General features: G+C 45.2%; 11 protein-coding genes across 11 annotated transcripts; 4 read left to right on the top strand and 7 right to left on the bottom strand.

The window, feature by feature from the left end:
- Positions 1–1,932: 1,932 nt before the first annotated feature.
- Positions 1,933–3,691, top strand: SJAG_02094 (WDR55 family WD repeat protein). Its single transcript, XM_002173275.2, has one exon. It carries the CDS (start codon positions 2,322–2,324, stop codon positions 3,477–3,479), a length of 1,158 nt encoding a protein of 385 aa, XP_002173311.1. The 5' UTR covers positions 1,933–2,321; the 3' UTR covers positions 3,480–3,691.
- SJAG_02093 (lysophospholipase) lies at positions 3,594–5,980 on the bottom strand. Its single transcript, XM_002173274.2, has 2 exons — positions 5,944–5,980; positions 3,594–5,853 (listed from the first exon to the last, which is right to left on the bottom strand). The coding sequence occupies exon 2, from the start codon at positions 5,703–5,705 to the stop codon at positions 3,732–3,734; it is 1,974 nt and encodes a 657-aa protein (XP_002173310.1). The 5' UTR covers positions 5,706–5,853; positions 5,944–5,980; the 3' UTR covers positions 3,594–3,731.
- A 494-nt stretch (positions 5,981–6,474) lies between these two features.
- SJAG_02091 (phospholipase B Plb1) lies at positions 6,475–9,148 on the bottom strand. The gene has a single exon (XM_002173273.2). The coding sequence runs from the start codon at positions 8,452–8,454 to the stop codon at positions 6,628–6,630; it is 1,827 nt and encodes a 608-aa protein (XP_002173309.1). The 5' UTR covers positions 8,455–9,148; the 3' UTR covers positions 6,475–6,627.
- A 484-nt stretch (positions 9,149–9,632) lies between these two features.
- Positions 9,633–12,580, bottom strand: SJAG_02089 (triacylglycerol lipase). Its single transcript, XM_002173272.2, has 4 exons — positions 12,098–12,580; positions 10,885–12,030; positions 10,685–10,807; positions 9,633–10,618 (listed from the first exon to the last, which is right to left on the bottom strand). Exons 1-4 carry the CDS (start codon positions 12,258–12,260, stop codon positions 10,512–10,514), a joined length of 1,539 nt encoding a protein of 512 aa, XP_002173308.1. The 5' UTR covers positions 12,261–12,580; the 3' UTR covers positions 9,633–10,511.
- Positions 12,514–13,968, bottom strand: SJAG_02088 (hypothetical protein). Its single transcript, XM_002173271.2, has 2 exons — positions 13,531–13,968; positions 12,514–13,484 (listed from the first exon to the last, which is right to left on the bottom strand). Exons 1-2 carry the CDS (start codon positions 13,717–13,719, stop codon positions 13,131–13,133), a joined length of 543 nt encoding a protein of 180 aa, XP_002173307.1. The 5' UTR covers positions 13,720–13,968; the 3' UTR covers positions 12,514–13,130.
- Positions 13,969–14,727: 759 nt separating this feature from the next.
- On the top strand, positions 14,728–17,896 carry SJAG_02087 (hypothetical protein). The gene has a single exon (XM_002173270.2). The coding sequence runs from the start codon at positions 14,959–14,961 to the stop codon at positions 16,840–16,842; it is 1,884 nt and encodes a 627-aa protein (XP_002173306.1). The 5' UTR covers positions 14,728–14,958; the 3' UTR covers positions 16,843–17,896.
- Positions 16,857–17,776, bottom strand: SJAG_02086 (hypothetical protein). The gene has a single exon (XM_002173269.2). The coding sequence runs from the start codon at positions 17,768–17,770 to the stop codon at positions 17,138–17,140; it is 633 nt and encodes a 210-aa protein (XP_002173305.2). The 5' UTR covers positions 17,771–17,776; the 3' UTR covers positions 16,857–17,137.
- Positions 17,897–18,023: 127 nt separating the features above from the next.
- Positions 18,024–20,397, bottom strand: SJAG_02085 (sphingosine N-acyltransferase Lag1). The gene has a single exon (XM_002173268.2). It carries the CDS (start codon positions 19,531–19,533, stop codon positions 18,361–18,363), a length of 1,173 nt encoding a protein of 390 aa, XP_002173304.1. The 5' UTR covers positions 19,534–20,397; the 3' UTR covers positions 18,024–18,360.
- A 635-nt stretch (positions 20,398–21,032) lies between these two features.
- SJAG_02084 (moeb/ThiF domain-containing protein) lies at positions 21,033–22,646 on the top strand. The gene has a single exon (XM_002173267.2). It carries the CDS (start codon positions 21,047–21,049, stop codon positions 22,442–22,444), a length of 1,398 nt encoding a protein of 465 aa, XP_002173303.1. The 5' UTR covers positions 21,033–21,046; the 3' UTR covers positions 22,445–22,646.
- SJAG_02083 (RNA-binding protein) lies at positions 22,580–25,648 on the top strand. Its single transcript, XM_002173266.2, has one exon. The coding sequence runs from the start codon at positions 22,672–22,674 to the stop codon at positions 24,469–24,471; it is 1,800 nt and encodes a 599-aa protein (XP_002173302.2). The 5' UTR covers positions 22,580–22,671; the 3' UTR covers positions 24,472–25,648.
- SJAG_02082 (SUMO conjugating enzyme Hus5) lies at positions 24,462–25,572 on the bottom strand. The gene is made up of 5 exons (XM_002173265.2): positions 25,456–25,572; positions 25,280–25,412; positions 25,130–25,153; positions 24,807–24,996; positions 24,462–24,725 (listed from the first exon to the last, which is right to left on the bottom strand). Exons 1-5 carry the CDS (start codon positions 25,519–25,521, stop codon positions 24,665–24,667), a joined length of 474 nt encoding a protein of 157 aa, XP_002173301.1. The 5' UTR covers positions 25,522–25,572; the 3' UTR covers positions 24,462–24,664.
- Positions 25,649–25,792: the final 144 nt, after the last annotated feature.

The raw sequence follows: 25,792 nt of genomic DNA, 5'->3' as shown, positions 1-25,792 counted from the left end.
GCAAAGAACAGAACAACATCTATGCTCTTACTAATACAAAGTCCAACCCCACTGCTACCACTCCTTCGCCTTATTATATTCACCCCATCCCCCAGCTACGTTCAGTGTATGATGGACAAAATATTATTGGAATTAGGAAAATTCCTACTGGTGGTGCGCATTTAGTGAATGCCAAATGACTTAGGCAATGATGCTAAAGGTGCGTTAGTAATGATTCAAGCTATCCATGGGGGCCAGCGGACGACCGACTTAAGCTGTCGCATTAATCTAAGCGAGTCGCTTTTCGCTTCGCTCCGATCAACTTTACTTACCACATGTTGGGGTAACGCCAGTGGGTAGGGTGGTAAGAAGCGCCCTTGGTGGGGACAACGTCAACAGTGTTGGAAACGGGAGCAGAGTTCATATTGAGAATTGAAGAAGTAGTAGTAGTTGTTGTAAAGATGAATTGATTCGTCTTTGGATGATGAAAATGGACTTCTATGGACACCTATTTATACTATTTTTTTGACGAGAAACCCCCTCACTTTCCCGAAAACAATCGATGAATGACGGGCTAGACCCCTTGTACAAACTCCTTATTGTGTATTCTAAAATCTCTATTGTATCGTAGATCACATTACTACAGGACAACTCTCCGACATACGCGTTACCAGCCGAGGGATCCATTCTGCTTTGTTAGTTTTTACGGGGTCAACCCTTGCAACATACCCGCGTCAACATTCCCAGAGATTGACGAGTCACTGGACGAGGTTAAATGGCTCTTTTCATTGTATCTGTCGCATCGCCGACGAAGTCTGTTCTAGGCGACAGTTTTATTGTTGACGAACAATCGAAAACAATGCTCTCCCGAAGCAAAAAAGGTGCAAAGAAAATAAAACAGTCCCAGTCATCACAGAAAACGTTTCATGCCACAAAGCCTTGTTTTGCACCACCTTACTCGTGAGTAAGGTGAGCAATGCGTGACATGTCGTTACTATAGGATGATATTAAGGGATTGCGACTCCTGTATGCGACGGATTTCACATAAGCGAGAGGGCAAAAAAAAAAGGGTAGCACAAGCCTAAGTATTCGTATTAATGATTCTAGTGCGAATGCATGCAAGCCGTAGAACTTTGATTAGAGATACATACCGTACTAGCCTACGGAAGTGTGTTTAATTGAACTGCCTAGTTTTATTAAATCTCACTCCCTGAGACACTATTTCCTTAGGTAACCCAAGTTCGCAATGCCCCCATTTAGTCGTAATGAAACCAATTGCCACGTACAGAAATTGCGCTAAAAGTTCGCGACACATCAGCCAATTCTGTTCTGAAATTCAGAACGCTAACAAAGTGTTTAACAGTCCCAAAACCGTATATCAGCAAAACATTTTTTTCCCTTTTTTTTTTTACTAGAATGCCCTGCGCTGTTCTTCCCTATTCTTTTAACAACGCATTACGGGGGGCCCAAATTTACGCAATCCCAGTTCCCTTCAACCAACTCCGCTTTTTTCTAGTTATGCCTATGCATTCTTGTGCAAGAATTCAGCCCAACTACTAACTACCTTCTTACATAGGATCTGCTCGTTTAGTGTAGCATTTATGGTGGAGTAAAATAGTTCGCTTAGACAAATCTTAAAAAGTTAATTGGCGACGTGAATTCAAGACGCGTCTAGTCTAGTAAATGAAAAGTCCAAAGTCGATAGAGCATGAGGGGTGAGTTTGTCAGATGAATCGGGTTTAAAATAGGAAAATAAAAAACTAAAGCAATAATTGTTTTCAAGTAAAGTCTATGACTTATGCAACAATACTCGGGTTCTTCAATAATTTGAGCGCGTGCCCGCACGGTTGGATACGAGCATCCCCTTGGGATGTAGTGCTGCGTCTTTCATAGGTAAGCAACCTCATCGCATTCATATTCGTTAATCCATTCTTTTTTAAGCCGAACAGGTATGCATTTTGTTTCCTCTTAGCTACTATGACCCCCACCTTCCACACTATTCCCACTACACACTGAAACAGAACTCTTACTAACAGTGCAAAACAGTCCAAGGCCTTTGAGTCCGGAACTGCTTTTCTCGTGTTCTTCATTCTTTAGCATTGTACTGGTTACTCGGTGACTCGTTATTCTTTCGTTACGTTAATACAAAACTTGTCTTGGTCTTAGGATTCCCTCTTTTATCCTTGAACTATCCACTGTCATTTATCATCTAAGGCTTTTTGTGTTTTTTCTGTTCTGGGGTTTTTCATTGTTTTAGAATTTTTTGGATTATTTTGTTACTTTACTGCTTTTGCATCCTCGTTTACTCATCTCACATTTATTTTTTTTTTGGTATAAAAAACATGATTCACAAGTTTGACAAAGACATATTCGACTTGGCTGTTACTGGTGAAGACTGTTTCGTAGCAGGTTTCTCCACCGGCCATGTTGGTGCTTATCAGTGGTCCATGGAAACAAAGTCTGTGGTAGAGCTTTGGTCAACAAAAAGACACAAACAAAGCTGCCGGTCTGTTTCTGCCAATCGCTCTGCCAACACAATCCTCACTGCTGGTTCTGACAAAGTGATAAAGCTTGCTGCATCTGAAACCGGCCGTGTCTCGGCCAAATGGTCCGCTTCCACAGCCAGCGAAGCTGGTACTTCTGGAGAAGCATACAGTGTAATCCAATGGCTCAATAACGATATTTTCGTTACTGGTGATGATGCTGGACAGGTGGGAGTTTGGGACAGTCGAACGAAAAAAGGTGTGATTCGCTTGCATGATGATCACATTGATTACATTTCTTCCATAACTCCTTTCGACGACCGGTACGCTGTCGTCACAAGCGGTGATGGCACGCTTTCGGTGATCGATGCCCGTAATCCCAAGAAGACAGTCGTTAGCGAAGACCAGGAGGATGACTTAACTTGCGGATCCTTTGTACGCACAAATCATGCTCACAAAAAATTTGTTGTTGGAACGGCTGCTGGCGTCGTTACATTGTTTACTAAAGGTGACTGGGGAGATCATACTGACCGTATCCTGTCGCCTCTGCCTCGTTCACAACAATGGTCAGTCGACCAGATGGTTCAGGCAGACTCGGATTCCGTATTTGTTGGAGGAGGTGATGGAGCTGTTCGTCTGCTTCACATTTTGCCTAATCGTTATGAACGAGTGATCGGCCAACTGGAAAAGGATGCTGGTGTCGATACTTTAACAAAGAGTGACGATGGTCAATATGTACTCGCTAGTAGCGGATCTGACTTGGGCATTTGGAAGTTTGAAGAAGAATCCGAATCAGAGTCTGCGCCAAGCTCAGACTCAGACTCAGGTTCTGATTTGGAGACGGAGTTGTCTCAGGAAAAACAAAACCCGTCTTCCAACAATGAAGGTTCCGAACAGGAAGAGGATTCTTCCGACAGTGACTTTGATGAGCCCACGAAGAAGAAGCCCAAGAAACGCAAAACGAGCAAGCCACCTGCACGAGATTTAGTGAAGACAGACTTCTTTAATGACATGTAACATGTGTAGTTCAACGATGTCATAGGGAAACTGAGGTCAAATCAGTGAATGTACGGTAAAGCATTACGAAAACGGCCACAGAGCCTTACTTCCAAAACATTCTGTTATTTTCCGTATTATCTTCCTCCAGGCCATCACCACTTTTTGACTTCTTAAGAAAAAAAAATGTTAATTCTAGCTACTCAAAGTAACCTACAAATGCTATGTAGAAAGATTCGTTTTCATATATCAATTCATGCTAGTGATACTCTCTTAAAAGATGGTGCTAATGATGCTAGCAACAATGGCCATGGCTGCATACATCACTTGTGCGGAAAAGACCGTAGTAGATGCAGTTGAGGTTACTGCATTAGCACGAAGAGTAGGGTTGTAGACGATTGTCGTGTCTTTGGACGAGACAACAGTACCGTTCCAACAGTAGTCCGAGAAACATTGCTTGCATTGCGAGGTTGTTGACATGTTTTTACGTTCCAAGGAGCGTTGAATAAGAGCGCAAGCGATACATGTGGTAAAAGTCTCACTGTTGTTCTGCGAAACATTAATCACACTGTTCTTAATGATATCATCAACATCATCATCGTCAATGCTCAAGTCAAAGGTAGAGATGTTAGAATCGAAGGTCCAGGGAGCATTGGGAAGGTAAACCACAAGTGGAGGTGTCTTGTTGTTCACAACACTGCTGTTCAAAGTTGTGTTTCTTCCGTCACATCCAAAGAAAGTAGGGCGGCTGTTGAGACCCAATGAGACGAAGGTTGCCTCATCTGGGATGTAGGGGAATCCACGCACGTCAAAGTTGCGTTGAGATGGTGTTTCTACCATACGCTTGTACGTGTTGACGAGCGACGATCCATTAGGCCAGGCGTAGGGCTTGTTGGCCGAGCTGTCAACAGCGAACACAGTGTCCACATAACGTTGAGGGTGCAGCAAGGGCCAAATGGGGATGTTTTGGTTGTCTTCACCACCGTCAACCAGGTTCAAGTACTTCGTATCGTAGAAGTAGTTGGTAGCGTTCGAGTGGTTCGACTTGTAGTACTGGTAAGGATTGGGATAAGCGGCAATGTCATCATAGTGCTCCGACAAGTCTTCGAGGAAGTCCTTGAACAGGTTGGAAATAGTCGAGTTGCTTCCCTCGTAACGCAAAAGGGCCGCATTGAAAAGGGTCGAAGAAGTTCCCATGACGAAACCAGCATTGTCGAATTGGCGCACACAGCGAGAGCTCGTCTTGCTGCCGTTGTGCAAAGCCGTTCCCAAGTACTCCATAGGCAGGAAAGACTTGATCGCATTGTCCCAGGAGCCAAACTCGTAGGGCGAAAACTCGTAGATGGTCGAGTTCATAGCAACCAGCTTCTCGTCAGGGTAACGACTGTCAGCAACGATGATGGGGTAGGGGAACTCTCCATTTTGGAACCAGCTTTGGTTGCGAATGCTGGAGAAGGTAATGTTAGGTCCTCCGCGCTCAGCGTCAATAAGATGACGAGAAAGAGCACGACCCCAAACGTCCGTAATAGAGGTGTTGAAGCCAGCATCGGCTTTTTCATCAATTTCATGTTTTAAGTCGTGGTAGTAAATAAGGTCTTTGACAAAGTTGCTCTTGGGGAAGAAGATGCCGTCAGACAAATCCCAAACGTTGTCCTTCAAGAAGGTAATGTTGGAGAAGTTGTTGATGCTAATTGAGCCAACGAGCCACGAGCCGCCAGACAGACCCGTCACATACATGGCCGATTGCAGCAAACCAGACACAGAAGTGTAATTGCTGCCGTAACGGCTGTCCATGGCCTTAACGACACCGGCGCCGTTGATCATTGCACGGAAACCACCGCCAGAGAACGCAATACCAAGACGAGGGCCATCCTCGTCCGTAATGACCTCACTGATATTCAGATCCTTCAAGTTCGCACGTTTCAGGAACGTGTTCATAGCCTCATTAATTACAGGCGTGCGCTTGTCCAAGAAGGCCTTTTCGCCATCAGAGACACCCAGAGTAGCATCTCTGAGCATGTAGTCCGAAGGACAATCCACAAACCGTGGAGCGTACGAAGCGTCCGTATGGCGCTTCGTCAATGATGTAATGAGTTCTGAGTCTCGTTCAATTTCAAAACCCTCATAAACTTCTTCGTTTAAAACATCAATAGGAACTGCCGACACACCCCCAACGAGGTGTGTAGTCAGCGTCACACCAGCAAGAGCTGCTGCGACCTTCTGAGCGAACGATGTCGAAAAGAACATTGGTTCGAGAGTGTGTTAAGGAGAGAAGAAAGCTAAAACCTCTTTCTAATGCAGAACACACGCACAACAAGTACAATTACAACAGAGGATTCTCTCGTCCAAATATAGCTACTAAAATGATTTACACGTAGCGAATCAAAGCTAAAATCTATCCTTGGGGGTTAGTTTCTCCTAAACGCGCGGCTTTAAGAATTGAGTGCGAGCTCAAAACACAGTTTCGAGCCATTACGGCACGTACAGTTACTGAAAAAGAACGGTTTGCGTTACAATCGCCCACTAGTGCAACAACGTTTGCAGTTCTTGTGGTTGGGAGAAGACAAGTTGCGTTCGTCGCTAGTTGAATAGGTTGTTTCGGAGACAAAATGGCCGACACGAACCGCGAAGTACTGACGTATATACGACAGTATAGTGATGACATCGCCGACTATAGCCGACTTAAAGCCGATCAACTGAGGCGTCAGGCAATAGGCGAAACCCTATCTGAACCGAGATGGATCGTCCTCGGTGTTTACTCTCGGTGTGAGGATCCTCGTTGGAGGAACTTTGTGTAGTGCGGATGTGTACGAGCATGGAGATTACTGGCGATGACCTTTACGGATCTACTCGAGCGAAATCATACAACTCAGCAGCAGCAGCGTCGACAATAACAAAAACAACATGTTCAGTAACATGTTTTCTCAGTCCGCTCTTTACGCATAAACGCCGAGGAGACTCCCCACCACTTGCGCCAGCCCGTCGCCACAGTGCTTACGCAAACACCAACCACTCGTAAGTAACCAAACTGAATATATTATATTTGCGATACATACATAATAGAATTACTCTTACAATGACCTCGAATTTTTGAATCGATTAATGACACCAGGTGGCTGATATTGCTGTCAATTTGTTTTGTTGGGTATTATCACCACGAGAGAGCTGATTAAAGTGCAAGCTTGGGGTCATAGAGGTAAGTGGTGTCGGACTCGGTGTTGTCCTGTACGCCCGACCAGCAGAAGCGGGCATAACACTCTTGGCATTGCGGGCTAGCGGTCATGTTTTGGCGCTCCAAAGTACGCTTGATGACGGCACAGGCAACGCATTGGCCAAAGTAGGTGTTGTTGTTATAAGTGGCTCCAATGAGACCGTTCGTCAAAAGTTGCTTCTCTTGGTCCTCGGTGTAGTAGAGGCGCTCCGTGGAGATGTTGGTGTAGTAGATGTAAGGGACGTTGGGCAGGTACACAACCAAAGGAGGAGTGTTACGAGTAACAGTGTGGTTGCCGTAGGTCGTGTTGCGACCATCACAGCCGAAGAAGACAGGGCGGTCGTTGTAGTGGAGGTTGACAAAGGATTCTTGAGAGGGAATGTAGGGGAAACCCTTGACGTTGCTGTCTTCCTTGTCCTTCTCGGCAAGAGCACGCTCATAGGTAGCAACCAATGCGCTTCCATCGGGCCACAAGTACTCGGTGTTGGCACTGTTGTCGACGGCGATAATGACATCGACGTCACGGCCCTTTTGGATCAAGGGCCAGATACCCAAGTTCTGGCTCTCAGAAGCATCGGCAAGGTACAAGCTGTCAGAGTCCGACAAGCCATCAGCATTGGCAGCAGAGGAGAGGCCCTTGAAGGGGTTGGGAATAGGCTCAATGTCCTGGTTGGCTTCAGTGAAGTTGCCCTTCAAGTAATCTTGAAGGACACGACCGTTCTTCGTAGAAGAGTCGTTGAAGTTGCGCATAAGGCCGTTGAATTGCGTGGATGCAATGGCCATAATCAGACCAAAGTTGTCGTAGTTGGCGACACAAGAGCCGTTGTCGCTCTTACCGTTGTCAAGAGTAGTACCAATGTACTCAGTTGGCACAAAGGCGCGGACACCGTGGTCAAAGGTACCAAAAGCGCTGGGTGAGATCTCGATAATTGTGTCGTTCAGACGGTTCAATTGGGTATCGGGCTTCTTAGTTGTGGCCATAACAATGGGGTAAGGGAATTCGGCGTCAGCGTACCACTCTTGCGACTCGATGCTCGAGAACGAGACATTAGGGGCGCCCCATTTGGGGTCCACGAAGGGACGTGACAAAACACGACCAAAGTAATCTGATAGAGAAATGTCGAAACCGGCGGCCTTCTTTTCAGCCGTCTCTGTTACAAGATCCTTGTAGAAGTCGGCATTGTAAAGAATGATACTCTTAGGGAAGAGAATGTCACGTTGCAGACGCCAGATTTTTTCCTTGAGGTGGTTGACAGTACTGAAGTTGTTGACAGCCATTGAGCCCAACAGCCAAGCACCGCCGTCGACACCTGTAACATAGGAAGCGGCTTGGAGCAGACCGGTCAAAACGGTGTGGTTATTGTGACGAGAATCCATGGCGCTCAAAGCACCGGCACCAGTCAACATGGAACGGAAACCGCCGCCAGAAATGGCGATACCGACCACAGGACCCTTGCTGCCGACAAGATCATCAGCATTGATGCCAGGCAGACCAGCGTTTATGAAGTATTGCTTCATAGCTGGGTCGGCCACAGATTTGTGAGTGCTGAGGTACGAGCGCTCAGCTGCAGGGATGCTGCCGCTGCTGACAGACTCCACAATGTTATCCGAAGGACAATCGGTGTAATAAGGAGCATAGCTAGGCTTCTTCTTCGAGTCCTTGCTGCTGCTGTCGCGCTTCTTTAGCACGTGAGCGATACTACCAGCGCCATCGGCGGGAAATGCGGAAGCGCTCAAAAGGTTTGACGCTAAATACAACGTCCACACAAAAAGTCCTTTCAACATGTTCGTGTTAGTTGTGCACGGGAAAGAGAGGTACTTCTCGGAATAAGCAATGGGTGCTTTGTAAACAAAAAGATAGGTATGTTGCTGTTGAGGTTCTTTAAAGAGCGGATTGCAACTGCTTAAATAAACCGGGAATCAGATCAACAAAAGTTGTTCGCTAGACTAGCCGGGAATTGAATGAACGAAGTGTGTAAACCTCGTCGAATTAGCAAGTCGCTGAAGTCGTCACTTGCCGATACTGGAAATCTTTCGGAAGCCGCGACGAATTGAGGGGTTTGACGTCAAAGGTGGAGAAGGGATCCGATGACTGTAATAGCGGAAACGGCTGGATAGTCTTCGGAATCTGGACTAATACGTAAGTCGAGTATGAGAAACAAACACAAAGAGTCCTAGCAAAGTGTGGGGTTCCTGTGTTGTTGCACTAAGAATTGAATTGGTAATTGCAGCTGTAAGTTCTGTAGTAGCGTGCGATGTAGACAAACTGTTCCAAGGTCACAGAGCTAGTGATGCTGGAACGGGAATGTAGTAAGCAAGAATTAAAAAAGATATTACACCCGTAGACTCTGGGGTAAGGAAAATAGATTGCTTGCTCACGAAAGCGACTGGAATAAAGAGGCTATGCGAGGATAGAATGCAGTGAATTGATGGCAATACGGGAAGGATACAGGCCCTTTTATAGTATTGTTGAAGACAGAAAAGGCGGGGCAGGGTGCATATAGGTCATCAAATTACATTCGTTCGATTCCGAAAAATGAACCCAATTCGATGGAATTAGTCGATTTTTCGAATTCATAATCATCAAATTGCTTCTGCTAGCTGCATTCCCCGCAACGAACACGCTACATACCCCTCATTGTTCTTTTTTGCTCAAGAATGTGCTTGACATCATAGGGGGTAGTGCAGCAGGTGGAAAACATGAATTGTGGAGACAACCACGCGTCTAATCGATCCATCTCACTTAATGTGAAACTGCTGTGACTAATTGCTCCGTTTCTCCGCAATACTAGTTTGCGTCTATTCACCTACTCTATGTCGTCCCGGACCGCTTCGCGCCGAAAGGAGTGAGCGATTTGCGTCAACAATGCGCGTCTGGGGCAGCTCGCGTAGAGACGCATGACGTTTATCATTGGTGGACGCGTCGCAATGAGTCGCATGCCGCGTTTGCTTCTTACGTCGCCGGCGGATTAAGATTTGTCTAGATTCAGTTATAGAACCGTACGAATTGCACCCGGATATTTATTGTTTTATTCGTGCCTTCAACGTCTAATTCTGGCGTCTGTAAAACTTCATATCCATGGATTTTAGTAAATCTGCTCTTCTTCTCGGAAATTCTCGTAATGTTGACGTCATGAAAGTGGCGATAATAATATTCGCGGAGGGTTTACCCCGCACAACGATTAGAGCCGAAGCGACTAGCGCCAACGGTCTGGATGCGTGTGACGGGCAAAATAGCATCCCGTGTGGAGAGGGGTTTCGGCAAAAAACCCTCATCTTGATTGGTTTAAACGCTGATCGGTTTTCCGTTTACTCCACTGGGAAAGCAGTCTCGGGAACCAATTATGTTAATACTTCGTTAAAAGTCAATAATCATTGGTTCGCTTAGCGCAAAAAGGGGTAAATCAAAATACTCGGCGCTTCGTCCACCCCGAGCGGGCACCTGGATGCTGGCGGAAACAGCTGAAGGTTACAAAACGTTCATCGCTAGTTGCTAGGCAAACGTGTTGTTGAAAGGCAGGTCTTTATTTCAGCACAGTCCAGCTGTGCTTGATTTAGCATTCAGAACATGCGAAAAGCGGACAAGGGTTTTTGTTCGGGCGGGGCCCAGGGGGTTCTGCCCACTAAGTAGCGCGGGGTGATTGGCGGTGAAGTGGGGCCCCAGTTACGCTGGGGTATGCGAATGGGTCACGTGGGGAAGGTGAGTGAAAGTAAGAGACAAGCGGAAGAGACGACCAGCGGAGAAGGAACTTTGAAGATGCATGCAGCTGTAGAAGATTAAGGAGGTCGGGTTGAATAACTTTTTGTGTAGCACAAGTGACAACGTCCTTCATTGTCCTGACTCATTGCATCAACATTGCAGGATGTTCAGCCTGTTCGCGAACCAATTGGTTTATAAGGTCATTGAGCATGAACTCTAGTGAGCACTGATTGCGAATGGCAGATATTTCTATATAATTACGCGTTAGTAATAATCCACTTCAGCTCATGAAAAGTTGAGAGTAAGGGAACTTACTGGGCCATGTTCCACGCTTGCCTCTAGCAGAAGCATCTAATAGGAACGAAGGTGTTGGATTGCGAACGACCTTTTTCACATTTCTCCAGTCAAGGGCGGGCAGGATGGTAATATCACCAGAGTCTGTAAGTTAGTACGGAACAAGAAGAAAACCAGCAGCCAGCAAAATCGAAATCTAGCGCGTTCATGGAGATACATACACTTTTGCAGAATAGCCGATTGAAGTTTTGTACACAGAGTTGGCAGTATGCCCATTTCAGACAGTAATCCTAAAGTGAGACTGCATTCCTGGGCAATTAGGTCGACACACTTTTTGGCTGTGCGTTCTAGCCGAGAGGTGGAATTCGGATCAAAGATGAAGGGAACAATGTGGAAGTTGACTTGAGATACAATGAAATGATTCACATGGAACATTTCGGCAAGCCGTGCATGTGGAATATCACCATCTACAGAACCGTCCATCCACACGGGTTTATCACCCGCAGTAAAGGGCACGAGTGCTTTGGTAATGGGGTCCCGTTCCCAAACGGTTGCATGTTGGAAAAGCAGTGGTACGGAGCACGTAGCAACAACAGCACTCCAGACGAGAACGTTGGGTGCGGTGATGTAGTTTAGTAGCTTTGGCATGTCATACAGTCCCTCGTATGAGACAGTAATGTTGAGAATGTAGCCTGAACGCTCCCAAGCTTCCTGGAAAGTAAAGTCGCCAACTAATTTTTTCATGACTCGTGTTAAATACTGTATATCCAAAAAACTTCCACGTGTCAGAAATCGCTTTAGTTGAGTCCACATGGACTCATATGGCAGCGAAGGTTCGTTAAACACGCTCAAGTCACCTGTGTGGAATTGATGTATAAGTAGCATTTGTTCTTCGTATGTTCGAACACAAGCCGCTGCAGCTACGATTGCACCTGCAGACGAACCACAAACAATTCTAGGAACAAGGTCTTCCGCCAAAAGCGCTTGTAAGACACCAATGTGATTCATGCCAAATGTACCACCACCGCTCAGAATAAGAGCTGTGTTTCCAAGAGTGAGCTTCAAATTGATAAACTCGTTCAGTTTTTCTTGCGAATTTAAGTCACCAGTGAAGTTAACGTACTCGAGACATTGTCGAACCTCATTTAAATAATCATTAATTAGGTACTTTGTGCCTGCGTACGCAAACCGATACAGACGCATGTTGTTGAGATTGCCAAAGCTTCGAGTCAATGTGATACGAAGTAAACTAAGGACTAGCTGCGTATTTTTCTCCTTTCTCGCATTTCGAAGCTCCACAAGTCTTGTTCGGATAAGATCATAGTTGTATTCATCGGATCGTTCATCCCTCCTCCAGTCCTCATTTCCTGTACCCCCGTAATTAGTAAACTTTCGAAAAAAAAAACAAATATAAAGAAGTTCTATCAAACTTACCATCCCGCTTATCTAGTTCGCTGCCTACGGCGAGCCATTCTTCGTAAGTCGAAGCATACTTAAGTTTTTTTAATAAATCTGACCGAGAGACCATTGATCTCTTTTCGTTGTGCAGGTATGGTATGAAACTGAAGAGTTTTGTGGTGAATGGTCGGCTCGACATAGCAAATCAGGCAATTTTTTCATTTAGCTTGTCAGCTGGAAGCTGGGAAGAAAGCATAAATGCAGCAAGAATATGTTGTGTCACAAATGCATTACGCATTTTGTGTTTTTTCACACCAACGTCAGGCTTGTGTGGACATCCGTTTTAAACACTCGCAAGGCATGAAACGGAATTTAATTAGTCATGATGATTAAGAACACATAAACAACAGAAAATGCGTCGCAATTTGTTGTAAGCTTTTTGTTTTGTCAGGGTCTCTTGTTGACAAAGTTCTCGGGCCGCTAGCTCATTGACTTACGATCAAACAACGAGCCAATCACTGATAATGTCCTATTTCGGTTCAAGAGAACCTAAAATTTGATTAACCATAATAATAAAATGAGAGTTATAAAAATAATTGTAAGTGAAAAAAAAAAACCGAAGGATTGAGCCTTAAAAAGACAGAAAAAGGTGTACAATAATGAAACGGTCGTTGCAATGACACAGTCGTTGGTTAGAAAGAGAAAACCTATAGAGTATATTATAGGTTCACAATCTCCTCGGTTTTGGTAAGACTTTCCATATACCTGTACGGAAATACGGAAAACGATAAAGGAATCAAGAAACAGGAAATTGGAAACAATATTCTCCAATAAGAGTAAGTTATGCCTTAACAATAGGAAACAAGAAAACAAAACAAAACGCAAAAAAAGTAATCGAGAGAGAAAAAAAAGGAAGGGGAACGAACTCTGGGCTAGCGATGTTAAACGCTTACTAGTTGATCCAATTGGTTGTTACTAGGCGCGTATTAACAATAAGCTTTGGTTAGACTGCAGTTTGGCAGAGTTGTTCGTAAAAAATACACTTATTGGGGGTAACAAATACGAATGTTTAAAGATGAATGGGTTTGGCGGGAAAGGAATCAATCATGTACTCCATATCGTTGGCATGGGCTTGTTTCTCATCATTCATATCTTCCTCAGACACGACTTGCAGTTTATGACCAAAAAGATAGAGGAACGTTCCCAATTGCAGGAAGCTGTATACAGTTCCAAAAGCAATGGCAAAGCCTGCGACGTTTTGGACTCGTGCAGCACAAATCTCTAGTTCCGATGCCTCAAATAATTCGCACAGCACGAATGGATTCACACAGAAATATATGAGAAAGCACGAACGTATCACAAAGGAAAGGCAGCAATCGATAGTACTGTAAATCATAATTAAATTTGTCCAATGAATGTGTTTCTAAACGAAAAGTTAGTGCTACGCAGACAAAGGTGCCTCAACTTACCCGTACACTCAAAAGAATGCTAATTGTCCCCAGCGATACCGTCCACATGCACCATTGAATGGCATTGTTCCAATTCTGAATTAAAAAATAAAATAAAGAAAGATTCATTCCAACAACTGACGCACAAATTAGCACGCATGGTGTCTTAATAAGCTCCATAGAAGTTATTGTCTTTCTAAAACAGCGCATTTTTGCTTCAATTGTCCGCAATGCTGGTTTGTTTACACGTTCGTACTTAATTAGGGGAAACGGAGAGAGTTCGTGTGGGGAGCGAATTTATAAGAAAATACGCGTCGCGTAAACAAACTTTAAATTAATTATACAGCATATAGCACACTGATGAATACGCATAACATTAATACGACTTGTTAATTAAAAATTGAACAAAAAATCGCGTTTATGAAATATGTTTTGGAGTAGCAAGTTATTGTGACAACGCGCAGCGCGTGTTCATAAGCTCGTGTACGCGTCGCATCTTTAACACTACGCGCGCGTCGCGAGACGCGTACAAAGTGGTGACATACAGAGGAAGGGGCAACTCTTGGAAAGCAAAACAAGAAATAAACAATTCAAATGCATTAGAGAACTTTTAAAAGACAATTATACCTAGTTCATAGTCGTATCAATAGTGTTAAAATGCGTTTTTTCATTAATTCGATGATGTTAAAATATGTCTATATATATATGACCATACATTAAAGAATTCATTTTCTCTTTAAAAGAATATTCTTGTGGAATGCAGAAACCAATATGACAAAGTAACAAACGAGAAACAACATAACTTTGGAAGAAATTTAGTCTTTTTTACATTTTTAGAATTTTTAATTTTTTTTTTAGTTATATTTATATTTATATTTATATTGATTTTTATTTATTATTTATTATTTTTTTTTTTGTTCCTTTAATTCAAGATACATTTATATGACGTTTGATGTTTTTGTTCGGTTTTTTACTGCAACACGGATCAGAGCGTCTTTACGAAACGGACCAACAACTCCAATGGACCGCTCTTCCCGTCAAGCGGAAAATACTCTCATACTCGTCTTTTTTTTCCTGTTCTTCTCTCATCTTGTTTCCTGTTATTCGTGCATTTCGTTTTAGGCAACTTGAGTGGAAGACGTCTTCCGCTCAACCAATCATCGAAAGAAGCGAAAAACGCGCCCTTCGAGCGGTAAACGTCATACTATTGACGTAAGAGCCCTTGACGCAAAGCAGGGTTCAAACGTTAATGCGAACCTAACCAGAGCGTTCCACTCTAAACCCAGTTGAGATAATTATTGTGCTGGTATTGTTCACGGTTGCCATTTTGAACTGCTTTTTTAAGGTAATTTGTTGAAGCAGAGGTAAAGGAAATAAAGACGAAAAGGTATATCGTGAATTGGTCGCTCCTTTTCGTATTTTGTGCAATCTTTTATAGGATTCGTTGCGATGTCAGCATATCCAGTTAGTCATGTCTCTCAGGAGCGTATGGATGCGTATAAGTCAAAATTGCCGGCGGCGGCAGCTGCAGCGGCTCTTTTCAAACGAAGTCCTTCTAAAGTTTTGACTGATACGTCAGTAAATGTTCCACGACAAAATCCGAACTCTCTCTACAGTTTACGGTCCCCGTATAATGGAAGTCAAAACTATAGACATGAGAGTCCTTCTAAACAGCTTAATACGCGAAGTTCTGTGCACTATCAACGTCAGAAACAGCCTGTTTATGTATCTACTGCTCGAAGTTACTCCATGATGACTCCTCCTACCTCTTATACGCGTTCTCCACAGCGATATAACCGAAATAGTGCCACTTATCATGAGCAATTCTCACAATTTGGTAAAAATGCGTCTTCATTGGATCAATCATCACCAGCAAACTGGGATACGCTGTCCTCCGAATCTTCTGCTGAACCCATTCGTTACAAACACCAAAATAGTAGCTACATCTCTCAGCCGCCTGCCTCTCCCAGTGCAGTCCGTGTTTCACTTAGCAAGGCTGCAAAAGTCAGACAAGGACCGCCCTCACCGATCATTCGCGAAGGGGAATATATGCCTTCGAGTCCGAACATGAGTTCTGCACCTCGTCCTCCCACTACAGTTTATGGACGTCAACGTCCAACAAGCAGTGGCCCAATTAATAGCCGTGCACATAGTGCACAACCATCAGTTGAATCCTTTCAACAGCCGAATTACTCCAGCAGCAAGCCGGTGCTTTCCCTTAATGTTCCTTCTTCTGCAGCAATCCCTTCACATTCAGGAAGAAAATTAACGCAAACAACGGAACCAACTGGATACTTGTCTCCAACAGTATCTATAAAGAAACCGGCGAACGGAATTTTGCATTCCGCTCACCCAAGTCTCCGTGCATCACCCAGGAAGCATGTAAGCCTCTCAGAAACAATATCCACTGTCACGCCCAGTGACAGCGACTTTGAGGATGCACCCGACCACTTTGATGGTGTCAAACCACCTGCCATTGGCGGATATAATGAAAGCCATAATGCAAATACCGGCACCAAGAACCCTCAAATGAGGCGGCTTGAACAAACCCCGACACGTTCTGTTCCTGCAATTAATATTTCAGAGTCTGGGAACACTCGAAATGATGCTTATCCTCTTTCTCTCAACGCCGATGAACGAAGCCCTGTACGTCTCTCTGCTTCGCGCTACGAGCCTCAAAAAGCATATAGTGGATACGAGGAATCATTGAACTCAGTAGCAACAAGTCAGCGCACTCCAATTTCGTTGGAGGAAGCCGCTCGTCGCAGAGTCGAAGAAACCTTACGAAATATGGATGCTTCGTTACAGACAACGGCAGTACCGCCGCAACCCATTGTGCAACCACGCTTGCAAAATGAAATGGTACCTCCTATGCGGTCTATGAGCGACAACGTTTCTGTCGCTTCGGGAAGCAGTTTTAAACGTGCTTCTGCAAGCAAAAAGAAGGGTTTCTTTAGTCGCTTGCGCTCAAAAAACAAATCCGAACGTAGTCAAACACAAACGTTTGACGCAAATGAGTATTCCGGTTATAATCCCTCATACGGTACGTTGGATCGTAGCCGTCTGAGTCTTAGACAAGAATATGCCCCAAGAGAACGTTACACCGCTGATTTTGCACAATCTTCTATTAACGCGGGCGTCGATGGACGACGCAATACAAGCTCTTTTGCTTTTACTACGCTTAGAGGTGACGGGATGTCTTCTCAAAAAGCAAATGATACTTCTGCATCTCGACAGAATGCAGCCCTTCCGGACTCATCTTTTGAAGAGAAAACCTCTTTTAAGGGAAAGCGTTTCCGTTCTATTAGACGCTTTTTCAAAAAGCATTTTTAAAAAAAAAAAAACATCCCGAAAGATAATGTACATTGTCTGTACCGTTGAAGTAAGTTTCTCCATAATCATTTTCCTAAGTGCACTTCTTCACAATCTTCCTTTACAACCATGTTGTTCACAATTTGTAACATTTATACGAATCTAAGAAGCCCTGTTTGTCATCCTTTTTAGATCCTTTTCTTCCCTTTTGCTTGTTGTTTGTGTTCTCCTGTCACTTTCTTTTTGCTGACAAAGGTGTGTAATGTTGCACACAGTTTTGTTATGGGGAGTATAATAACGTTTCTTGAACAGCTTCCTAAACAAGCCTGCCAAATGGCACCATCCCGGGCAATCGAAACGGGCGAAAGCCTTCGCGATGGTCAATTACATGATTGCAGCTTCGTTCCTCACAAGCTGGCGGTATCCTTCCGGAACTTTGGTTACGTGTCGATATTAAGACATCGTATTCAGATGCTTCTGACGAGGATTGCAAAATATCTTCCAATTCATCTGTACTCAGACCTAAAAGAAGCTGTTCTGGCCATTCACTAGATTCACCGCTTGGTAGCATTGTGTCTTCTCTATCACTTGTTGGACCGGACAGGGTTGATGAAATAAGATTCTCCTGGCAAGAATCCGGTGAAGCCAATACGCTAGTACAGTATGTTCTTAACACATTTTCTTCACTTTGATTTTCATGCCCTCGTAATGCTTGATGACATACGCGATAGATGTTTCTCGCGTACTCTCCGGTGAAATAGTCTTTCTGATGTTTGTTGCCGAGAGAAGCCATGATAGGGGGATTAACTTTGGTCACTCTATCATTTGTTTGCACAGGTCTGGTTTGTGTCTGAGCACTTTTCTGAACGATACTGCTTGATCCTACTTGTACGGCACCAATGCATGTCTGTTTCCCTGCCGTGCTTCTCATCGCTAACCGAGCTGCCATTAATGGCAACTGCGAGGATTCATTGAAGATACCGCACGCTTTTGTAAAATACTTTCCCTTTTTTTCTGTTGACACCATTTCTGTGATAGTAATTCGCAAGTAATAGCTGGTCCCGTTTAATTTAATAATATTTTCTCTTTCTAAATCCTCCTTGTTATTACAGCCTTGTCTATAAACTCTATGTAAACAAAAAGAGTAACAACTGAATGTAAACACAGCCGCCCTCATAAACAAATCTGTACTTCAGAAAAAAACGCTTACCATCTGTACCTTTAGACATATATCTGTTTAAACTCTATTCAATAAGCAATTACTTCAAACATTAACGACTTTATAATGCCCACACTCTATACAATATACATACATACACACAACACGTAACATCACACCTAACATCGAGTGTTTAGGTAAAAAATAATGAAATCTAATCTGTAGTATGTAATGTGTGAGCAACAGTCCGGCTGACGAAGAAACTCGGACCGTCCGGGGATAATGAATGACAAAAGAACAAAGTAATGCAGGACACGGGTGGGGGATGACGGTACCTTTAATCAATCAACGAGAGAAGCTGTGCTCAACATACACTCCTTCTACGGACTTTGAGCAGTCTTTTGATCCCCCCCTTCATCATCAGAGCGACTGTCCACGGCGCCAGCACCCGTCACGACTCTGAAAGCGACTTTGACGATCATAGCAAACCACAAGTAGACAAGAACCTGCAAGAATACCAAAAGAAAGATGAAGTTATAGTAAATGGGACGGTTGAACAGAAAGCCCGACGCGAGATCAAGACGCAAACCACCGATAATCGTAGGAAGGTGATGGATAACGACACTAACGATGCGAGAGTATAAGTAGTGCCGTGTATAGACCCAGCTAAGCATGAAAGAAACAAAAGCATAGTCGCAAATCCGACCAAAATTCATATACTTCATCATTTTTGAACCACTGAGAATGAAATCCGAAAAATCGAAGAGATAAAGGATAGCATTTCCGACATGGGTGATGTTGAAGAGGTAACTAAGTCCAACAAGCGAACTCGTAATTACATGGTGGCCGAACATTTGCCAATGATCAGCACGACGCTCTTCAATATGCAGAACAACAAATTGCTGTAACCAGAAACTAAGCTGTGTCAGATAGTACCACTTGAACAGAGCAGTGTTGAACCGTTGAGGATAATCAACAAAAAGTAGTCTCTCATCCGCCCAGTAGCCGCCAGTTCTGTACAGGTAAAGACTTAAGAGCCAGGACGTAAAGTAGTACACAAAACACCAAGCCTGTTCACAAAAACGAACAACCGTCTTGCGTCGGCGCACACCGTACCATACGATAAATGGCCGACATATATAGTCCATAAAGGCCGCGCGCGCATAGGTGAAAAGGATAATCCAGTAGGTCGTAAAAGCCACGTCTTTGATTCCCTTACCATATAAGCCGTCGGGCCGCTCGTACGAGAGGAACAAAAACGGACGAGCAAAGTCGCGGAGCCCTGGAATGAACATTGCAATGATGAAAGACAAAATGGCTGCTAAGGAAATTTCCTTTTGCCATATCACGAAAAATAAAGGAGCAGCAACCTTTTTCTTACCATCTGGAGTCAGATACCACGACGGGTCAGAAAGGGATGGCGCACAATTATCATTCTTCGAACTTTTTCTGAAAGATGGCTTTTCCGACCGTTCGACCGCCGACTTTCGCTTCCGCAAGCCCGACTCAGCGCTCATCTCATTAAAATTTTCGTCGTGAACAACGGAAGGCATGTGGAAGATGAAGTTTAAAAGTTGTAAAAAAGAGGGCGAAAGGGTTGAAATCAAGGAGTGAGAGCGATTGAGCAGAAAAAAAAATAAACAGTGCTAAAATCAAAATTCGGTTTGATAAACGCACAAGTGTCCTAGTGGAATTAAGAAGAGCTGCTCAAAGGGTTCAAGGTTTAAAAATGAACGAAATAAGCCTGAAGAGCGGGTATTTCCACAACCAATACCGCTTTTAATAATGTGTCGAGACAGACGAAACCAAGCCCGTTACGACTAAACGTATAGACGTTGTACAATTCGTTGTTAACAAGCCTCACACAATGTGATGCTGCTTACAAACGATGTTGACGTTCACGTTTGCTACGTTCACGTCCTTGTTTAAATAGAATGTTTCTGTTTGAGTAGAAACACACACAGTTCACAGGTCTAAACGTGATAAACCCTGTGATTTAGAAAAAAAAAATACACACAGGATATTCAGTCTAGACACACAAATTCACGACGAGTTCGTGCTGATGCCAGAAATTCCGTTTCTGGTAGCTTGAGTAGACTGGAGCGTCCAAGTTTCGACGCGACCTTTAATTCCAATCCAGAAAATACGTGACTAAGTTATTTCGGAGCGTTTTTTTCCGACGAAAGAACACGCGACGAAAACAAGAAAACTCAATATCTACGATCCCTTTATACTGACCAGCAAGAATCCCGTTCTAAACGTTTTACTGACAAATGTCTCCGAAAATTACAGAACGCACAGTTAAGGCGATAGAAAGTTGTTTCCGGTTGAGAAGATGGAAGAGGCGGCAATGAGCGAAGTCGGCCAGACACAATTGTCGTGCAGGTTTTCAGGATAAAGGAGGTGAACAGGAAAACCGGAAGGTGCAGGTTTGTGTTGGGACGAACGGGAGTGGGGATGCTGTGGTGGTGAATGTGTTGGAGGCAGTGGGGGCTTGTGGGGATATGTGGGGAAATGAGGGGGGAGGAAGTCACAGGTGGGATGCAATGGGGGTGAGAAAGAGAAAATTGAAGAAGAGAACGAGATAGCGGAAAGGTGCTACTCCGGTTGCGCCAAAGAGCAGAACTTGATTGGTCCTAGCAGGCGTTGGAAGACGAATTATTAGTTTCGGTGTCGCAATTCAGGTAGATTTCTTCATACACTTTAAATCACATTAGTGTTAAGACACAAGCGGAGAAACAACCCAACGAATGGCAATAATCCGAATGTGTGGAGCACGAGAAAAAAACGGTGGGAAGCACGAGAATGAGGTGAGCTTGCGGTTCATACAGGAAAACGAATGCGTAGATTATTCTAATGCTGATTACTGTTTCTTTACCTCTGATCTTTGTTTTTGGCTGCATTGGACAGCATGAATGTGGGCTCGTTTCGATTTAAGCCTCACTAAACGTTCCCCGCGTTCACCCACGTGGAGTTAAGGTTTAAGGGATGTGCAAGGAAACGGTACGTCACGCGTTAAACCTTTTCCTTCTGTCACCTTGCTGAACGCTCCTGCCCTCCGCCAACATGGCTCCCAAGTGGTTTTCGTCTAGAACCTGGGTCGCAATTTCGTCGTCGCTAGCTACGGCTGCGATTCTTCTCGGGACGATCCAAATACGCAAGCAATGCAGCCGGCGCAAGTACGAGAAGCTTCTTCGCGAGGAGTCGACGGTCGACGTGATGCTCGATGAGACGGGATTCCCTATTGACAAGAAAGAACGCGCAGCGGCTTCGCAGTTGCTAAAGGAAGAAGATCCAGAGATGAAGGAGCAACTGATTCGGGAGCAATTGGCTCGGAATTACGCGTTTTTTGGTGAAAAAGGCATGAGTCAATTACGAAACGCGCTTGTTGTCGTCGTTGGATGCGGTGGTGTCGGTAGTTGGGTTACAGTGATGCTGGCACGTTCAGGCGTCGGTCGAATTCGTATCATTGACTTTGATCAGATTTCTTTGAGCAGTCTGAATCGCCATTCTGTCGCGACGCTGAAAGATGTTGGCACGCCTAAGGTTGTTGCCCTCAAGAACGCTATAGCATCGTTTGCTCCTTGGGTGGATGTAGACGCTCGTATCACGCTGTTTCAAAAGGACAATGCGGATGAATTGCTGATGGAAGGCCAACCCGTGTTCATCGTGGATGCTATTGATAACATTCAGACAAAGGTGGACCTTTTGGCCTACTGTCATGAGCACAACCTGCGTGTAATTTCGTCGACAGGTTCGGCCTGTAAGTCGGATCCCACTCGTATCAACATCGCCGACATTTCTGCTACGGCCGAGGATCCTTTGTCACGCGCAACCCGTCGTCGTTTGCGTCTTCGTGGAATTACGGAGGGCATTCGTGTCGTGTACTCGTCAGAAAAACCTGATCCTGAAAAGGCGTCCTTGCTGCCGCTGTCTGAGGAAGAATTCTCCAAGGGACAAGTCGATGAATTAAGTGTGTTGCCTGAATTCCGTGTTCGCATTCTTCCCGTCATGGGTCCTCTGCCTGGTATTTTTGGTCTTACCATTGCAACACACATTCTTACGACTTTGGCTGAATATCCTACGGCTCCCATTTCTACGCAGTCTCGTCCCCGTTTGTATGATGAGTCTCTTAAGCGAATTCACGCTGAGGCACGCAACGACAACGTGCACCTTGACTACCGCTTCTCGGCTGCCGAAATGTCGTACTTGATTGAGGAAGTTTACGCTGGTCGTAGTGCTTTGCCTCCCCATGAAACTCAAAAAATCACTCTCGTGCGTTGGGACCCGGCGAAACCATTTGCCATCGAAAACTTTGTTGCCATGACTCGCAACGAAGCCAGACACCATGAGGAGACTGTGCTAGCAAACAAGCTTGATCCTACCGCTGTGTATCCCGCTGAGGTTGTTGAGACTGTTCACAAATTTTTGAAACGTATCCAGTGTTGGAAACAGTTGTACTAGGTGTACATCCTCCAACATCTTCCCTATCCATTTTTGGGTTCTGTTTCTTCGTTTTTCCCCTTCTGCTTTCATCTTTTTCTTGTATACTGCTCTGGGGCTTTCCCCGGAACCTCCGCGGGACTTCCGCAAACATCCGCGGTACCACCAGGCCGACATCGTGACCACAACCAGGATATCGGCTACTCTAACCAACGCAGCAGCGGTAGTAGCTACTAGTGCAGCAAAGCATGTCGAATTCATCCCGACCCAGACGAAGCTGGGACAGTAGGGAGCCGCGCGGAAGCGCAGCTGGCGACTATGATCGCAATGACGGACGGCGTCTTCGTTCACGCCGTTTTGACAACAGCGACCGTGAGGAATACGAACGGACGCGTGAACGTAGTCAAGGTCGGACCCGCGATCGTGGTTTCGAGGAGAATTTTGACTACAGAGACGTCCGCGGCAGGAACCGTGAACGGTCTCCCAGACGAGATAGTTCGAGAGATGCGACAACGAGACGAACCCGCTCTCGTAGTATGGATCGGTCGCAAGTTCGTCGAGATGACACTGATTCCACTGCATCGCCTGCAGCAAGCATTGATCAAGCGGCTGTCGCAGCCGCTGCTCTTGCCGCTCGCAAGGTTGCAGAAAGCATACAGAAACAAAAGCTGATGGAGGCTCAGCAAACAGGTGCGAGTCCGGAATCCACTGCTCACGGTTCTGCAGCTCCTGTCGCTGGATCGGGAGCTGTCAATGCTCCTGCTACAATTCCTCCACCTCCTCCCGGGCCTTCAGATGCTTCTCCTCGTCCTGGGGCAGGGACCATTGCTTCGTCAAATATATCTCGTCTTCCGTCTCCTCCTCCTCCACCACCTCCTCCGCCTTCCATTCACAGCATTATCAGCAAGGTAATTGAAAGCGACGGCGTTTTCCTTCAAGATGTTGAGATCAACGATGTTCGAAATCGATACATTCTTGTCAAGGAAAATACAATTAGCGATATTCAAAGCAAGACTGGCGTGCAGCTGTTCACGAGAGGAAAGTATTATCCAAACAAAGCATTGGCAACAGCGAAGGTTCCGCCTCTCCATATGCACGTGGTTGCTAAAACCCGTGAACAACTACAAGCTGCTATAAATGAGATTGACAAATGGATTAACAAGGATGTTGGTCCTTTGGTGGACGAGCGGCGTTTCCGACACGATGACAACCATCATCACCGGCCATCGCCTACAGGCAGCAATGCGACGCCGCTTAGTAGTGCAGCTGGCCCGTCCGCTGGAGCAGGGAGCAGTTCTGACGATCATGGTCGTCGGCGGTGGTTGGAAGACAAGGTGTTTGTTAATTTGACGCCCTCACGCGGCTTTCATCTGCGGCAGGCAATTGTTGGTCCTCAAGGTGCGTACGTCAAACATATCCAACAAGAAACACACACTCGTGTGCAAATCAAAGGTCACGGAAGCGGTTTTATCGAATCAAGCACGAATCGCGAGAGCGATGAGCCGCTTCACCTTCACATTTTGGGACAGGACGCGGCTTCTTTACAACGCGCACGTTCTTTGTGTGAGGATCTAATTGCGAACGTCCATCAACAGTTTAAAGCATGGAAAAATGCGCCTCGAGAGCGCGGAGGCCACAATCATAACCACAATTCCAATCACAGCACTCGACAACCCGTCTCCTCCTCTACACCTTATGCCTCGAATAATCCAGCTGCAACGGCTGCTGCCGGTACCCTTCCAGCAGCCGCTGCACCGATGAGTGCAGCAGCCGCCGCTCCACTGCCGTCCATGCCTGCTGACGCTGCTTCCTTGGGCATGGCTGCCCCAGGTACCAAAATGAATTTGATGCCCGCGGTGCCCATGCCCGCAATCAGCGCAGCACCCGGTACAACGGCCCCAGGTTTGACGCCTAGCGGTGTCGCTGTTCCCGGAATGGATCCGTATGCCGCGTACGGTGGATATCAGGCATATATGCAGTTTTATCAGCAGCAGTTGTACGCACAGTATCAAAACATGAACGCCGGGAACAACCAAAACCCCCAATAAGATCCAACTTAGTTGTCCCGCTCCCTCGCTGCCCTCTCACTAATTCTGTCTCTATTCATGGTATGACAAGGGAATGATAGTTGTGGGATCGATTTATGATAACCCGTACGGCAGCAGTAGGAGCAAAAAATAACGACGAAAAGAAAAAGAATAGGAACAGAACGGAATTCGTGCAAACGCCAAGGTTTTCCCCCTAGGCGGCATTTTCCCGGGCTTGAATACGAACTCGTCTTTCGTACTCGGTCCGGTCTTTTCTGCAAACTCATGTTAGTTCACTGAATGGAAGAAAGTCGTATGCATGAGGAAGCCGTTGATAGGCTGTCATCAGAACTTACTTGAACATGGTGTATGCTTCCGTTTGAGCTGGAGAAGCAATGTTGGGATCGTCCAAAAGGTCTTGTATACCCAGTAAGATCTGTTTAATGGTGATGGCCGGCTTCCATCCCTCCTCTTCGTTCAGGATTGAGAGACACACAGTGCCTGAGGGATATACGTTTGGATGAAACAGAGGCGGTGTGAACTTGCCTACAGAACAAAAGTGTTAGCTGAAAGAATCGAACGAGCAATTATGAATGTGAAGAACGGACGGAGACTTGAGTGATGGGCAATATGACGAGCCATCACAACTGATCCAGTCTAGACAATTATCATCACGTACATTTTGGTGGACGGGTGGGATATTCTAAACACGGTTAGTGACATCTTCAAAAAAAAAACTACAAGGACCAGCGACAAAAACACTCAGCCTGCTCATCTTCCGCATCGTGTTGTCGGTGTTGCAGAGGCAATTCGTGGTAAGGAAACAAACCTTCAGGGAATATCATAGTCAACTTATACAGACCACCCTCCCATGGTGTCTTTGGTTTGCCTGGGATACCAACGGTCCAATTCATTAAATCCAGGCCTCCATCCGGGGACTTGCAGGGTTTTGCAAAGAAACCCTATATCATTGTTAGCATTCAGGCGAAACAAAAATGTTCGTACAAAAGGATGATCTTTTCTCCACTGCTTGCGCTCCTCCTGAAGCCGTGTCTTACACAGAGACGACATTGTGATTGTTACTGGAAGAGGTGGGTTTCTGGTGGTGTGGATAAAAGTTGGTGGTGAGCGAGAAAATAGAATAGGCACGTGGAAATAAAGCAACATTTAGCGAGTCCTTAAGTATTAAGATTTTCATCGAGCGAAATAACGCGACAGCAATCGAAACGCTTTAGAGAATATTTACCACCACATGCTCACCTTAAACGACGCTTACAGCACTTGACATTTCCGCCCATTTACACTAACAATACCCCCACTATTACCCACTTAATATACTGGC

The sequence above is a fragment of the Schizosaccharomyces japonicus genome (assembly GCF_000149845.2).
Source record: "Schizosaccharomyces japonicus yFS275 unplaced genomic scaffold supercont5.3, whole genome shotgun sequence".
NCBI classification, from domain to species: domain Eukaryota; kingdom Fungi; phylum Ascomycota; class Schizosaccharomycetes; order Schizosaccharomycetales; family Schizosaccharomycetaceae; genus Schizosaccharomyces; species Schizosaccharomyces japonicus.
The sequence above is the reverse complement of the archived record's forward strand: the minus strand, read 5'-3'. Positions and strand labels throughout refer to the sequence as shown.

Bases quoted from the DNA above. Each gene is read 5' to 3' on its own strand.
- SJAG_02094 (XM_002173275.2), top strand. From the start codon at position 2,322: ATGATTCACAAGTTTGACAAAGACATATTCGACTTGGCTGTTACTGGT.
- SJAG_02093 (XM_002173274.2), bottom strand. From the start codon at position 5,705: ATGTTCTTTTCGACATCGTTCGCTCAGAAGGTCGCAGCAGCTCTTGCT.
- SJAG_02091 (XM_002173273.2), bottom strand. From the start codon at position 8,454: ATGTTGAAAGGACTTTTTGTGTGGACGTTGTATTTAGCGTCAAACCTT.
- SJAG_02089 (XM_002173272.2), bottom strand. From the start codon at position 12,260: ATGTCGAGCCGACCATTCACCACAAAACTCTTCAGTTTCATACCATAC. The intron at 10,808-10,884 runs GTATGTATCTCC...ACTAACTTACAG, and splicing joins ATCGGCTATTCTGCAAAAGT to ACTCTGGTGATATTACCATC. The intron at 10,619-10,684 runs GTAAGTTCCCTT...GTAATTATATAG, and splicing joins CAAGCGTGGAACATGGCCCA to AAATATCTGCCATTCGCAAT.
- SJAG_02088 (XM_002173271.2), bottom strand. From the start codon at position 13,719: ATGCGCTGTTTTAGAAAGACAATAACTTCTATGGAGCTTATTAAGACA. The intron at 13,485-13,530 runs GTAAGTTGAGGC...CTTTTCGTTTAG, and splicing joins GCATTCTTTTGAGTGTACGG to AAACACATTCATTGGACAAA.
- SJAG_02087 (XM_002173270.2), top strand. From the start codon at position 14,959: ATGTCAGCATATCCAGTTAGTCATGTCTCTCAGGAGCGTATGGATGCG.
- SJAG_02086 (XM_002173269.2), bottom strand. From the start codon at position 17,770: ATGGCAGCTCGGTTAGCGATGAGAAGCACGGCAGGGAAACAGACATGC.
- SJAG_02085 (XM_002173268.2), bottom strand. From the start codon at position 19,533: ATGCCTTCCGTTGTTCACGACGAAAATTTTAATGAGATGAGCGCTGAG.
- SJAG_02084 (XM_002173267.2), top strand. From the start codon at position 21,047: ATGGCTCCCAAGTGGTTTTCGTCTAGAACCTGGGTCGCAATTTCGTCG.
- SJAG_02083 (XM_002173266.2), top strand. From the start codon at position 22,672: ATGTCGAATTCATCCCGACCCAGACGAAGCTGGGACAGTAGGGAGCCG.
- SJAG_02082 (XM_002173265.2), bottom strand. From the start codon at position 25,521: ATGTCGTCTCTGTGTAAGACACGGCTTCAGGAGGAGCGCAAGCAGTGG. The intron at 25,413-25,455 runs GTACGAACATTT...ACAATGATATAG, and splicing joins GGAGAAAAGATCATCCTTTT to GGTTTCTTTGCAAAACCCTG. The intron at 25,154-25,279 runs GTTTGTTTCCTT...AACCGTGTTTAG, and splicing joins GACTATGATATTCCCTGAAG to AATATCCCACCCGTCCACCA.